The sequence below is a fragment of the Passer domesticus genome, chromosome 7 (assembly GCF_036417665.1).
Source record: "Passer domesticus isolate bPasDom1 chromosome 7, bPasDom1.hap1, whole genome shotgun sequence".
Lineage (NCBI taxonomy): Eukaryota > Metazoa > Chordata > Aves > Passeriformes > Passeridae > Passer > Passer domesticus.
The window spans coordinates 35225092-35240735 of NC_087480.1; the positions used below are offsets into that span (position 1 = coordinate 35225092).

General features: G+C 46.2%; 1 protein-coding gene across 2 annotated transcripts; it reads right to left on the bottom strand.

Moving 5' to 3' along the window:
* Positions 1-1469: 1469 nt before the first annotated feature.
* On the bottom strand, positions 1470-15520 carry TDRD5 (tudor domain containing 5). 2 transcript variants are annotated; one of them, XM_064427663.1, is made up of 10 exons: positions 15507-15520; positions 14912-15150; positions 13344-13976; positions 12430-12557; positions 9312-9517; positions 8427-8633; positions 7322-7388; positions 6169-6369; positions 5157-5316; positions 1470-2189 (listed from the first exon to the last, which is right to left on the bottom strand). In XM_064427663.1, the coding sequence occupies exons 1-9, from the start codon at positions 15512-15514 to the stop codon at positions 5161-5163; spliced, it is 1845 nt and encodes a 614-aa protein (XP_064283733.1). In that variant the 5' UTR covers positions 15515-15520; the 3' UTR covers positions 1470-2189; positions 5157-5160. The 2 variants fall into 2 exon arrangements, with proteins under 2 accessions (XP_064283733.1, XP_064283731.1); XM_064427661.1 differs by having other exon boundaries at positions 12430-12560.
* Between the last annotated feature and the right edge of the window lie 124 nt (positions 15521-15644).

Below are 15644 nucleotides of genomic sequence, written 5' to 3' on the forward strand. Positions count from 1 at the left end.
ACAGGGACCTGCCCACTGAGCAGGATGTTCTTCAGCTCCTCACCTCCCAGGCCCCCGAGGAGTTTGAGGCTGCAGGGAGCTGAGCTGCTGAGCACTGGCCTCGGCTGCCACCTAGCAGTGACCCAGCAGCAGCAGCAGGGACACACTGACAGCTCTGCTGCAGCCCAGGTGATGCCTCAGGTTTGAGCTTTTATATTTTTCAGATTCTGTGCTGCTTTGGTGTGTGGGTCTGGGCTTCGTATTAGGGGATGGTGAGCTCTCTGCACAGAGCAGGGAGACAAAACAATTCCTTCTCCAGCTGGGGACCAAGGACAAATGATCCAAATCTCAGCCCAAGAGCACAAACAACGTGGAATGAAGAGAGAAAAACAAGGATGGGACTGCATGGGCTAAAGCTGTAACTGGACGGTTAATTCCAATATGCAAATGGAGCAGAACTCATAAAGGTGAGAGACCTCGTGACCAGTTGTCCATGTTGTGGCCATTTTGGGTTGTGCTGCCCAAGGTGGATCCATTGAGGCCTCTTAAAAAATCCCTGCTTTATTCTCTAGCTCCATCTAGTCTCTGTTCTAAGTCAGCCTTCACAAGGCTTCACAGGTTGGGTCTGGGAGACATCCTGCACCATTTGGAATTTTAGGGGGCATCAGCTCACTGAGGAGCCACAGGCCCCTGGTCACAAACCCCAGCCCTTTTCCAAAGGGAACAAAACTCACCACCCCATTTTCCTGAGGTCAGTTTGCAGGAGGCACTTGGCACTGCCAGAGCAGCCCGAGTGAAAAGAGGATCTGGGGATCTTCTCAGGACACCCCACTGTGGCCCCAGCTGTCACCTCCCTGAAAAAGGGGGCTCTGCAGCAGAGGCTGAGCTCTGAGCAAGCTCAGTGATGAATAACAAAAATGTGCAGCGAGTGCCCCAGCCCAAACATGGCACCAGAGAAGTCAGGAAACCTCTGAAGCTCCCCACAGGGCTGGACAGCCCCTGCTCCTCAGCATTCTCCTTCCATCTCCTTTCATTAGCTTTCCCAGCAGCTGCTTTTTAACCAGCCACAGATTTTTGGTTTTTAGCTGTTTCACATCCCAAACCACCCTTAAATGCTGAAATTAAAAAAAAAAAAAAAAAAAAAAGTGAAAGAATAATACAATGGTTTGGGTTGGAAGAGAGCTTTAAAGATCAACTTGTCCAATCCACAAATGTCTTATGCTGGGCTTTTACCCATTCCAGTATTATTGCTAGTATAATTCAGATTTTCTTGGTGGTCTGCAGAGGAAGATACCTCTGCCATGGTTACAGGTGGGCACAGAATGGCCCTTGAAGCCCCTGAAGACGTGAGGAACACTCCAGGTACCAGAAAAGCAGCTGGATGCCAGCATTCCTAACCAGGGCACTTCTGTTTTCACAGCTTTTCTCTGCATTAACACCCACTGGCAAAAAGTTACACAAACATGGTCAAGCTTCAGGCTCTCTCTCACTGGATTCCTTACAGATTTTATTCCATATCTTTAAGATGAGATTCCTGACACTTTGTACACATGACATCCAACAAATCACAGCATCTTCTTTTTGGGGAGGGAGGTTTCTTCAGCTTTCCTCAGAGCAAGGAGAGTGTAGAGCCACTATATTAAAAATCAAATCACATCCCCACACAATGTCCAAACAGCTCATGCACTGAAGGAAGGAGGGCCGGGCAGCCAATTTCCCTCTCAAACTTAAAGGATACATAACACAATGTGACACTTGGATGTTCTCCTGAACCATTATATTAAAGAGCAGTAACTCAGTACACCACCGGTACAACAAAAACAAACTACTCTCCTGAAAGCAAAACCAACATTTATCACCCATGCTGGGCACACCTGAGACATCACACTCCAGGTTTTTTCAAGGGATTAAACATTTCTGAACAAAAAAACCCCAATAACAGGGTCTATACAGAGAGTCTGTGCTGCTCCAGACAGCCTTCCTTGGCAGCAGCTCCAGCTTCTCCCCTCCTATCTCACTTTCCTTCTCAGGCTGGGCAGCCACTGGAAGCAGGCATGGGAAGTGGCCAGTCATGCAGCTGCCAACACTGCAGAGAGCAGGGCAGGAGGGACACACAGTTCCTGAGGTGGCCCAGGGTCACAGAGCCCAGAGCATGGCAGAGGCCAACCATGAGACTGCTGGGAAGGTGTTGGTCTTCATGTTTTCTTCATCTGCATAAAGGAACACAGAAAAGAAAGATCAAATCTGCACAAGCAAATCCAAGAGCTCCAGTTGAGACTGAAATCCCTTTTGCCTGGGCCTCACCAGGTCATGGAAAGAAGACTTGCTACTGCACACCTGTTTGATGAGTCTGACATGGTGTAATGCAAGGACCCCTCTCCTCCTGCTGCTCCAGCTGCACTTCCCCAGAGGTGGGAAATCAGATGTGAATTCAGGAGGTTTTGTCTAAGGAACTCTAGAGAGAAAGTTCCAAGGCATGAACAGCCACTGCCTTTGGCAAGTCACTTAATCCACCCTGTAAATGGAGCAGCTCTTGTATGGGTGTTGTAAACTCTTCCATTATTTGGAAGATGGAAGAAAAGCATCCACACAGGGAACTCACAGGGTTTACAAAATGCTTTAGTTCCCTATGGTTGAGAGAATGGGAGACTCAGTATGAAATGAACACTGGAGTGGAGAAACAAATACTTCTGCATGCAAGCAGCAGAAAGCCTGGAAAAGAGAACAAAACCCAACAATGAGAGAACTAACCCTCAACTCATTTTGTTCCCATTAAACAACTAGAAATCCATTTTGCTGCACAAAGGTCAACATTGCATCTAGCTATTTATTATTGTGGCATCTCCAGCCCACAGAAACACCAACATTTCCATCTGTTCCAGCAGCACCAGCCTTAGGACACCCAAGAGGGGCTGCAAAACTCACAGTAACAGACTGCTCAACTTTCTGCCAATTCTGAATGAATCTGTTCACACTGTTAAGGAGGCACAGCATGAGTGGTGCTGCCATGTGTCCAACAGTGGGATGGACAGCTTCATAAAGTTGGGCCCTGCTGGAAAAACTTCCTATCTGATCTGGGTTATCCTGCCTCATTTCTTCTCATTGCCTGGAGTAAATAAAGGAGGTGTAAAGGTCTTCCACTGACTCGAGTAAGACAGCAGGCACTGAGGACTCTCCAAGAGAATGAGGTGCCTGTAAATGTATGTAAAAAAAATGGAGAGGGTGCAATTAGTGCACACTCAGCTCATTAGCTGCCCTGATCTTAATTATCTCTCAAAATTTACAAAGAAGTGGAAGGTCAGCAAATGGATAATTAAAAAACCAGAACAACAAGACTACACAACAATAATCCCCCTGGCCAAAGGGCAGCTTTTCCTCCACAGCAAGCTTGAAGGAGCCATAGATTATTACAAGAGACAAGGCACCCTCTCTTATCAAAGAGCTGACAGATGTCTCATCTCTCAGCAGCCCCACGCAGAACCAGTGATGGCAATGACAGAGGGAGTTTCTGCAAGGAGGCAGGAGCTGAGTCAGAGGAAGCCCCTCTGCATTTCTGATTAAGAATTCAAATTAAATTTACATTTCAGGGATGTTTACTCATTTCTCAGCCAGAGACAAGAGCTGATGTTTGTATTTTTTAGCTCAGTATGGAGGAGAAAACTAGTAAAATGACAGACAAGCAGCAATTCAACCACAGCTGTTCAAAAACTGGGTACTTGCTCCCTAGGCTGCTTCAGTTGTCAGGGCACAAGGGGACTGTGAGGCACTCCTGCAGCAGCAAGGATGGCTGGGCAGCAGGAATTCAGTGCTGACAGGATGCCAAGACAGGCATCACTGGAGCCTAAATTAGCCAACTACTCAGCTGGATACCAGCAGCCCACTGAAAACCTCTGCTTAACATGCAGGAAAAAATATGAGTGTCAGGACAAGGCTACAAGATGATTTTTATCTCCTCTTGCCACCCACACCATTCTCACTGAGGGACAGGATGCATTTACATTCCTCTAGTCCTCAAATCACCACCTGTATCTGACATATATGAATCTTGCTTTAATCAGCTAGGTAAGGAACTCTCCAGATTCCTGCATTTGAAACACAAACTCAAGATTTGCAGTCTTCCCCACACTACCTTCTCCCAAACACACACAGTAAGATGATGGTTTGTGTCTTTCAGTTCATTTGATAAACTGACAGAGCAAGGACATTAATATCCAAGACACACAGCTTACACAGAGTTTCTCTAGCACAGAAACCTAAGTTGGCTAGAAAAAATAACTAGAGAAAATGACTACCTTTACAAGTTACTAGCATCAGACTTGCTTTTACTCTCCTTTCAGAGCAGTGTCAGAAACAGCCCCAGAGCAGGCCCTCTGCTGAGCACTTCACCTGACACTGGCTTGAAAGGTGTTTTGCTCCCTGTAGTAAAATGAATGTCTCATGAAAATACTACAGTTTAAATAACACAGAAAAGGGGAGAGAATCACCTGTTGTCAAGTGCTTCTGGTGTTTTTAATGGTACTACCCTAGACTGCACTCACAACCTGGGGTTTACTCCCTGCTGAACCTCTCTGCTCTGCAGTTGATCAAACTGTTACATAGCCAAGGGCTTCTCTTTGAAAAGCTTTGAAATGCTCTGAAACCCTAGGTGTAAAGCACACACATACGCTTTACATTCACCTCAGAGTCATTTTGTTAACAAACCTGTAGTTGTTAAGTTGTTGCTTATCCTCAGCAACAACCAGGACTGCAAATCACTTCCTTTCAGGTCAGTTTAGGATGAGCCTTTACTGCAAATATTCACCACCAGCACTTGTGGTCTTTCCCTGCATTTACAGACTACTACCCTGAATTATTACACATCGTTTGCCAAACCCAGAGATCTAAGAGGAAAACACACACTTCCTGCTCTGAGTTCTCAAACTGAAAAATTATGGTGCAGATAGGGGAGGTTAGAGAGAGCACAGAGTCCCCCTGAAGTCTGCAAAGGGATCAGAGGACGGGCAGCTAGAAAGGTATTTATGGTACTTATAAATACTAGTTTTCATATTATGTTTCTGCTTGCTTTTTATAAAAGCAGAAAACCAGCTGCACAGAAAACTTCCATGGGACTAAAACAAGACCCATCTGCTGAGCTCTGGAGCTGATTCCATGGAATGACAGCTGTGCCAAACTCTCACCTGGTCACAGCTCAGCCCCATTCAGCTTCAAGGTTGCTGTTTCACTGTCTGCATCCCGAGATTCCTGCTGCAAGTGAAGGTCTGGTTCCACCACTTCAACATTCCCCTGCTTCCCACTGGGCTGAACATACAAGGCTGAAGGATTCAGTTCCTCAAATTCCTAGAACAAATGAAAACCATGGCAGAACAGTAAAAAACCTCTACATTGTAATTGCCACAAAGAATAAAAGGATGCAGCAAATCTCTAACAGGTCAGCAAATGGGTGAAGGTGCACAACACCAAGAGTTAGCTCCACATTCTTGCAGAAATGGCCTTATTAAGAAAATCAACTCCTCTTTTGCCAGCAGCAAAATTTCTCAGCAATGCCCCTCTCCCCCAAAATTTGGCCTACACATGCAAAGATACCATCACAGGATCTAATCCTGCCAGAACATGCACTCTGCATCTGCTGAATAAAACAGATAGAAGCACTCCAGGCTGTGAAACTCAGCTTTCTGCTGAAATATAAAATCATGGCAGCACCTTTCCAAGGGTTTGCATAATCCACACTGTTCTTACTGGAACTGAGCTGACACATGCAAACAATGCCACAGGTAAAAGCACAAATGATCTTACAACTGGTGTGACAGTAGGCAATTACCATGGTTATGCCATCCAGCACTGTACATTTCACTGGCAAAATATGACAGTTTATAAACCAAAACCATTTCCATATGAACTTTTAATCCATTGCTAGAAGACAGGCTGAAAACAGTTTGTTCTACTAAACAGAACATCTCTGCTGTACCACCAGACTCCACCTTAACCAAAAAGCAAGCTCCCCACACAGAGTTAGGGATGCAGTCACAAAATGAAAAGCCACAGGAAAGCAAGGAATACCAGTTTTGCTCTTCACAAAACCACTTGCTTCAAGATAAGAATCTTCCCATTAAGAACCTTCCCATTTACAGGCACCCCAGCAGGGATCCTTCCCTTTCCCTTCCTTTCAGCAGCACTCGCCTCCCTCCTGACCTGGGAAGGGATGTTCTCCCCACAGACATCAGCATATCCCATATCCCTCAGGACAGAGTGGAAGTAGACATCCTCCTTGGTGGATGTGTCACACAGGAAGAGGTACAGAACTCCATCCACGTATTCATCCACGATGCCCACGAGCTCCTTGAAGCGACAGAGATGCTTGAACAGGAGAATTGCTGCGCTGGACCACGTACCCTGAAGAGGAAACAATGTAAAGTCACCAGAAACAGACCAATATCCACCACCTGAGACTTCTCCTTGTGGTGGGCACTTCTCAAAAGCCAACTGAGCTAGGCCAGGCTAGTGACAAATACAGCAAAGTCAGGCAGACAAGCTTCTCTGCATGAAACTAAACCAAACTACCCCAAAGCCTGCAATTCTCATTACACTGGGAATGCCCTAAATACCTACTTCCAAACACAGTTCCATGGTATTCACCAGTGATTTTATCCCAATTGCCTAAAATACAGTTGTTTGTTGGGATTTCTTTTTTACTTCCTGGAATCACAAGACTTTACAAGCATTAAAAGTATCAGAACTTAATAAGATGCTGCTAAGCCTCATCACAAGGAAAACTGTGATTAACCCTCAAAACCCAAGGGGAAAATAACTTTTTAAAAGCAACATCCTTAAAAACACACAGGCAGCAACTCTGCTCACATGCTTTCCTTCAGAGATTGTACTTCTCAGGCTTCTTGACCAAGAAATTTCCCATCACAGAGAAACTTTCTTATGACCTCTCTAACTCTGGCTGTGCTAACTGCATCAAACCAACTCACTTAAAGCTCTGTTACAGAATAAGTTTTTAAAACAGAGGGTTGGAGCTGCCAAGGCTTCAGAAGGACCTTGTGGAACTACTGGCAGGGAGAGGAACAAGTTTGCTGTGCTGCTTAGCAGGAGCCATCTGTTTCTGCAGGAACATAAACAAGAATGCTCTGATGGCAAGGAAAGCACTGCAAGGGTGATTTCTTGTAGAGCAGACACTTGCCCAGCACACTCTGCTGAATGTAACAGCACTAATTCTGCTGTAAATATCAACAGGACCTGACTTCATCCAAATGTTTGCCCTTGGCAGGAGAAAAAGACAACCTCTACTTGATAACTTCTCTACATATGTCAATAAACAGAACTGCATGTGCACACCTACCTCCACGGGTTTTACCCATGCTAAGGAACATGGGATGGCCTGAGCAGGGAGCTTCAAGTAGTGCCACCTAAAACACAAAGCAAAAACATTACAGCAGAGATAATGATTCTATGATCAGGGATAAATCAGCAGAAGAGCAGAACTTCTCCTCTTCTGGGTTTTACTACCAGTTTAGGAATGCAGAAGCATACATTGGATTGTGCACTCATGACTAAAACCCAAAGGAACTTCAGAAAACACTCCATACCCAGAGAACAGTCACAGAAAAACCAGCAATGACAACTGGTCCCTTATGCATTCCCTGGCCCAAGCACCTTCCCATCAAAACCCCTTGTGGAGACAAAATTACAGATGGAGAACCTTGACTTTTGAATCCAAGAATGCCAACAGCCAGACACAAGGAGAGGCAAAGCAGGGGAAAGACAAATATAGAAAATGTGCTGAACTGCAGGGAAAAAGCACCCCTGGCATTGCACACAAGTGCTACCTGGGGGGTGTGCCTTCAGGAGAATGTGTGTATCCATCCATGCAACCCAGGAAGGAGATTAGGGAGCTTGCCCCAAGGTGACAGACAGCAGCTTAGGACAGACTGAAGAGTGAGGGCAGACACAGCAAAGGATTTAGCAGTGTACCCCAGGGGCCAGTGCTGGGTCAGTATTGCTCTAGGTCTTCATCATCTATCTGGGGGATGGGGGAGAGTCTACCCTCAGTCTGCTGGTGACACAAAACTGGCAGGAGTGGCTGATGCCCTAGAGGGTCAGGTTGCCATCCAGACAGATCTTGACAGGACAGAGAAATGTACAGACAGGAACCTCACAAAGTTCAGCAAAGTCTTGGGGAAGAACACCACCATGCACCAGCACAGTGTGGACCAGCTGGGAAGTGACATTTTTACCAGGAGAGTGACCAAGCTCTGGAATGGGTTGCCCAGAGAGGTCATGGAATCATCATCCTTGGAAACATTCAAAAACCATCTCAGCATGGTCCTAGGCAGCCTGCTCTAGACAGCCCCACTCCAGCAGGGAGCTTGGACAGGATGACCTCCAGAAGCCTAATCCAACCTCAGCTGTTCTGAAATTCTGCTGCCCACGGGTAATTCACTTACTTGAGGAATCTCAGCCAAGACTTCTGGACAATCTGGAGGTGTCCATAGTCTGCATAGAAGACCTCTACCTCCTGGTCATTGATGACACGGTGGATGATCACACGGTACCACCACTTGGAGACCATGACACAGCAGAGCTGCCCGGGCCGCACTGCAGACTCAGGCATGATGTATTTATCAGAAGCAACTTTATGTGAGTAAACGTGTCTGTAAAAGATGACAGTGAGAAACCAGCCTCAGGAGGTGCAGGAGATGAACAAGGAGAAATATATGGGATATCAAAAGAATCCTGACTTTTTAAAGTCCCCATGACGTGAATTTTCAGGATTTGTATTAACAGATCCTTTATATCTCTGTTCTGTTGTACTTAAAACTGAAATAGGAATCAAACTGCAACCCCAAACTTTTAACATTTGAATGATGCTTTTGGGGTACAACAAAAAGTTAGTTAATGGAGATTAATCAGAGGCTAAACACAGACATCCTAATCATTACTTTTTTACCATTACCTTGACACATCAGCATTTCTCATGAACCAGGCTCTGCAGTACTGCCCAGCTGCAGTGTTGGAGGTGGAAGTAAAAGCCTTAACTGAGCACATTTAACAACAGCTGCAGAGACAAGACACAGGAACCCTCCAAGCTCCTTTCCATAGCCCTTCCAGGCTTACAAATTCAGAACTGCCAGGACACAGACAAACCACAGGAGCTGCTGGTGACCACACTAATTGCTTGTTAGTTAAAAGGGATGCACATTTTGAGTAGTGCTTCAGGACAGCACCAGCATCTCTGCACCAAGCATGAAGCCAGCAGTGACCATGACCAAGAGCTGGGTGCCCTGCTCCCTCAGCACAAACACCCCTGCACTGCCACAGCATGCTCCCACCTCATCTCAAACATCAGATCCTGCAGTTTATAGGATGCTTCCGTGCTGCAGACGTGGATGTAGAACTGGCTAGGAGAGACGACGAATTCCACAATGACTCCCACCAAGCACCTTCTCTTCAGAGGGGGCAAACTGCAAAGGCTTCTGTCCTGAACAGCGTCTGGAGGGATTTCTGGAGTCGGTGGAAACTGCTCAAAACCTTGATGCTACAAAGGGACAAGGGGGAGGTGGCACTCAGATGTCTCGTCATGCACTGAACACACATAATTGGCCTTTCCATTAATTTAAAACATAGTTCTGCTTTCCTGGGGACTTGTGAATTACTGAATTATCAGAGAATCCCCACAAACTGGGCAAACTTGAAACATGGAAACTTTCCCTGTTACAGAAACAACCATTTTCACACTCTCTTTCTTTCTTCCCTCCAGTGTTAAGAGGGGTGCAACAAAAATACTTTGCTCATATTCCTGCAAGGAATATAGGAGAGGAAATGAAGTCAGGTCATATATTTAGACAAAAATAGTGAATAACTATTGCTTAAAAAGCAAAACAAAATCAAACCCCAAACCCAATCCACCTCTTAGATGGATTTTACTGAAAAGTTATTATGTCTATATTCCATGACTGTGAAAAAGTACACAATTGAACCAGCAAAACTATCTGAAAATTATTCTGAAGTGACAGAAGGCATGAATGCATCCCACTTTCACACTAGAGCTGCTTCCCAAAGACACAACCAGTTACAATCTAAAATTTCTGATCTTTTCTCACTTTAGACAAATTTGTACAAGTGAGCTCTTTGAATAGCTTTAAATTTTTCATTATTATAACTGCTGAAAACATTATTTCACTTGAAGTAGTATGGATGGGAGCCTTAATCCAACATCAGCTACTTTCAAGAGCTTTCTTTTGTGCTGGAAGACAGCACTTCTCCAATGATTAAAGTCAAAAACACTTCAATTTCACTCATTGTGAGCACAGTACAAATTATCACTGCATCACACATCAGGCAAGGTGTGGGCAATTCATATTCCAGCACACTCCCTGCTGCTTATTTCTAAATTCAACTGCAAACAAAAGGGTTTTGCAATAGTGGCTTTCTTAATGTCTTAAACTTTGTAAAGGTGCAGATCACAGAATCATAGAATATTCTGGGTTAGAAGGCACCCACAAGGATCATCAAAGTCCAGCTCCTAGACCTGCAAAGACCACCCCAAGAATCCCACCACGAGCCTGAGAGCATTGTCCAAATGTTTCTTGAATTCTGGCAGGCTTGGTGCTGTGACAACTTCCCTGGTCTCTCCTTCTGCAGACTGAGTAAAGCCTAATGCCCTTCAATTTTTTGGAGCTAGAAATTTTGACTAAAACATTTCAGTTAAACAGTGAGTTAACATTTTTGAGTCTAGGAGCAACTGAGGGAATTCTGGCCTGAGCAGCAGCATCACCTCTAAAAACCCCTTACAACTTCACAAATTTCCTCTTACAATTTTAAATATTTCCTCTGTGTATTCCTGTGAGTGGTGGCATTTCTAAGGGACAATTTTGCTCTGATAAACCTCTTCAGATCAGAGTGTTAAGGGCACACATGAGCTTCATATGCTTGCTCACATATGTTAGTGACAACAGACATTTCTTTGAAAGACTTATGGGGATGTGCACTTGAAAAGAAGCTCACAAAATACAACAAAGCTATAAAAAGATAAAGCAAGAGTATAAAATCAGGCTTTATAAGAGGTATGACTTGCAAGAGGGGCTGACTCCTTGCCCCAAGCTGGACTGGCAGCTGCCAAGAGTGGTGTGGGTGACACTTTTCCTTCTGTCACAGCAAGAAAAAAAAAGCTCCTGAGAGCAGCAGCTCTGTCTTCTTTATCTAGCTTTTTTCTTGGAACTGAGCAGATGGACTCAGCCTTGTGCCCCACCTGACCCTGAAAACACTTCCAGGATACCAGGGCAGGGATCAGGCTGCATCTTTCCCCTCTACCTTGCAGCATCCTGATGAACAAATGCCCATTGCACACCCAAACAAACACATCCTAGACTGCTTTCCTCCTCTTTAGAGCTTTTTAAAAACAAAACAGCACACATGGTGTTTCATGACAAACAGGAGTTGTACAACATCTTGCAAGTCTTGTCAGGGTCTTTAAATGGGTTCCTTCTGCAATACCTAGGGACAAAAATCTGGGGCTGCCTAGACCACATCCCTTCTTTCATTGCCTTCACACAATAAAACTTGTGGCTTGACCCAGGGAAATTCCCTGTGGACCTCATCACACCAAACCAAAATTTCTTTAAAGGATCAGAACAGGCTGCCAAAAATCTCTCAAGTGCTACACAAAGTCCAACTCAAAGTTCCAGGCTTCCAAGCTCATTAGCACACAAAACACCGAAGTCAGAACCCTTGGGATTCCTTCCCTGCCTCTAAGCTCCAGTTGTACAGCTGGGTATAGCCACAAGACAATCTAGGTAGAGGAAACAACTCTAAGCAGTAGGATTTTCCTGGGAAAAAGAAGGCCCAAAGGCACTCAAAAGAAAAAAATAAAGGAGGTACAAACAAACTCTGCCAAAAAGATTTGGCAGTTCAAAGCCTCTACACTGCTATTCTCCAGCCCCTTCCAAAACCACACTGCTAAACAAAACAAAATAAGGATAATTTCCTACCAAATAGCAGACTTGAGACTGCAGGAATCAAGGTCACTGAGGAACATTCCCCAGCTCTGTCCAGCTGGTTGACACTGAAGCCCTGTCAACAGCAGCAGGGGAAATTTCACACAACTGGTCTCAAAACAAAGTTATCAAAGGCCAGTTACAAGTAACTATATCAAAAGGTATCACCACTCTTGTAAGCCAGCAAGATAACACTTAACTGGCCTGGGATGATCTGACAGACCTCAAGATCAGAAGGAGACCAGAAACAGACTGACTTTGGGTGCCACATAAAGCTATTCACCAGGTCACTAGGAGTCTCCTTGCCTCCAGAGACATCTAAAACAGCTACAAAAATGCTTGGAAGCAGCGGGGCCTCAACAAAGCAAACTCAACAGAAAGAAAGATAGCAAAAAGAGTATCACCCCTTGAATCTGACATGGCAAATCTACAGATCATTTGTCCAGCCACTTACCTGCTTGAGGTGATCACCCAAATCTCCTGCTTGTGTTTGCACTGCCTCTGAATCCATCAGAGCTGCTGCCTGGCAGAAGCTCTTTGTCTCACAGGTGGGTTCCAAAGAAGGCATCTCAGCTGCAGATGCTGCTGCAAAGACAAGAATTTGGCTGTTATTCCTTGTTGGACTGATACAGTGTTGCACATTAAGCAGAAAGGGAAAACATTAAAAATGGAAGTCTGAAAGCATTGGTGTTGTTTTCCTCAATACTTGTAGCATTCACAGCCACCACGTTCATGAGGATTCACTCTGTCAGTAAGTTAAAATGAACCAAGAATCACTTGCTCTTGTAAGCAAGCTGAAGGTTAAAACCCATTGCTAGAATAATGTTAAAATGTATTTTCCCTGGAAAAGCTGTGAATTTGGCAGGAACTGTCTGTGATTATCCACCCTCTCCCACAGGTTTTATGGGAATGATGAGGGTGTCTGTCTCTTTGTGGAACACTGTAGCCATGCCTTTCAGGCCACTGTTAAATCTTCAGTCTCAAGAAGTGTATGACAAAAGCTTTACCAGCCTGCAGAGCAGACACTGAGAAGGTCCTCCTAGTTTTTTCACCTATCACCTGGAATGACTAGAAATTCCAGTCCTACACACACATTCAGCAAGTCCATACTCTGAACGGGTTAATCAGCCCTTCTTTCACCTCACACCACAAAACAGTGCCAAAAACCTTCCCGTTAAATTCTCTGCTACCAAGACAACTGCCTCGTGCCAGCTGCTTCTGCAGCACTCAACAGCCCCTCTGTGCCAAAGCCCAGGGGAATCAGGACCCCTGCAGCAACTGCAAATGCAGCAACAGGAACCTGAAAGGCAGTTGTTGGCCACAGAGCTTGGAAGAGCTAGGTGCTTTCAGTTAAAAACACCACCTCACCTTGCAGCATCTCTTCTTCCTGAGCCTCACCTTGAGGCATCTTTTCTTCCTGAACCTCAGTTTGAGGCATCTGTTCTTCCTGAACCTCAGTTTGAGGCATCTGTTCTTCCTGAACCTCAGTTTGAGGCATCTGTTCTTCCTGAACCTCAGTTTGAGGCTCCTCCTCCTCCTCCTCAGCTTCACTCTGAGGCATCTCTTCTTCCTCAGCCTCACCTTGAGGCACGTCTTGCTGTTCTATCTTGCTTGCCAGGTACTTCCTGAGGACCAGCAAGGAACCTGCCTTTGTTTGCTCAACGACAATGGAATCAGACATGCTCCTGAGGACCTCAAACACGGACAAAAAGCCGTACTGCCGGTACTGGAACGCGCGGCCAAAGCGCCTGAGGAAGGCCTTGTCCAGGTCTGCCAGCAGAAGCGGTGAGGAGCTCAGCAGGTCCTGCAGCTCAGCCCTCACCCCTGCTGGCAGGACAGGAGTCCCAGCACTCAGAGCCTGGAAACTCTGTGGGTTCTTAGAGTTCTTAGTGAAAAAAGTAGCATTTGCCTTCGCAGCGGTTTTCTTTGATGCCTTGCGCGTCTTTACTTTCTGGTTGGCAACCAGCTTGGCAATCCCTTTGGTGGAATCATCTGCAATGGCTGCAAGAGAAGGAAACAGACAACCAGAACAATGAACCATCAAAAGCTCTACACTGCCAAAGCCCCTCTTTGTTCCTTTCTTTCCTCTTCTCCACACCCCTTCCAGAAGCAGCTGTCTCCTTCAAAAGCAATCCCACTAAACCATGGCTGATGTCCTTCAACCTTTGCAAACTGAACTATTTTTAAAAGCCAGCAACCATCTGCACCCTCATCCCCAGAAATTCAGACCAGGCAGGAAGGCAGGTCAAATTCTTGGATGCAGGATCACAAACAAGAACCAAGCTGCTGAGAGTTTTGCTGGGAAAGCAGAATCACAGTAAACTCTCACTACAGAGTACCCCTGCCCAAAGGTCTCCCTGGAGAGCAGCCCAGGTCTTTTCCAAGCTTCTAAACAACTTTTTCTTGTGTTACTGTGGCACTCAAAAAGCCCCCAGCCATTTCACCCTCCCCAATCAACTCTTTGCAACTGCCACTTGTTGTCATAACTGCTCCCCAAAGAAAAAGAAAATGAAAAAGGTTCTTTGATACAGGCTAAGCTGCCTTCCTTGTCAGGTACAGAAACCTTCACAGCTCCTCTTGAGAGGCCCCATCCCTGGTTTTGGCTCCTGCTGTAGCTTACATTTACAGGAAAAAGTGATACTTACCAGTTCTAGTGTACACATAAGGAAATGTTATGTCAGCTTCTAAACCAAGAGCAGAGTGAAAAAGTGTACAAAAATAACTAGAAGCATGGGTGACTTTTTTAGGAGGGAAGAGCACAAAAGCGTTAAAAAGACAGATCAAAATACAAGAAGAAATATCAAAAACAAAAAATTAACCAGAGTTGTATGAGAAACAGATGAACAGATATGTGACATACAGTTCTGCACATCTGAACATCACTCCAGTATGAGGCTCCAAAATACTCCTCCACCCATTTGGAAACAAAACCTCACCTTTGAGGATTACAGCGCCGTTCTTGGAAGAGCAGATTTGGACAACTTCAGGCATTTGTGTCACCAGCTCCAAGGTGGACTGGAAGCCCAGGTCGTGCAGAGGGAGAGGCTTGCAGACCATGGCCATGTACTGCTCCTCCAGCTGCTCCGGCGTCAGGCCCGCCTTGGCAGCGATCAGCATGGCCCTCACCTCCTTCTTCAGCACCTCCATGAGCTGCGCCCGCCTCAAAGCCTCCGAACTAAAGGGGAACACAAGCAAGCAGGTGATAACTCGTACCACAGCTGCTCGCCATCACGTGGAATTTCAGCTTTTCCCCCACCTAGCACCTGAAAGCCGGCAGCAGGCTCACGAAGAACCCGCGTATTCACTTGCCAGCACCCCTGGAGTTTAATGCACCCTTAAACCTCTGCCAGCGCAGACACCCTGCGCGTCCATACTGCTGCCCGAGGACACCCCACCCAGCGCTCCTCGCAGAAACCCCTGTGAGCCCCAGCGCGGGGGTTCGCCCCTCAGCCCCGCAGGGCGTCCTTCCCCCACAGGGATCCCCGCTCCCCTCAGCCCCATGCCGGGCCCCCCGCCCGCTCCCACACGCACAGCGCCATGGCTCCGGCCCGCCGTGCGCCTGCGCGTCGCCTTTCCCGCCTTTCGGGGCGCGAGGGCGGGGCGGGGCCGCCCCTCGCCCCCTCACCCCGGCCCGGGCCGCCATTACTGCGCCGCTGAGGGGGAGCGCTC

Coding starts and splice junctions, on each gene's coding strand:
- TDRD5 (XM_064427661.1), bottom strand. Junction 12,561..13,343: donor GGAAGAAGAGATGCTGCAAG/GTGAGGTGGTGT, acceptor TTGTCTTTGCAG/CAGCATCTGCAGCTGAGATG. Junction 6,370..7,321: donor CATGGGTAAAACCCGTGGAG/GTAGGTGTGCAC, acceptor TTTCCTCTTCAG/GGTACGTGGTCCAGCGCAGC.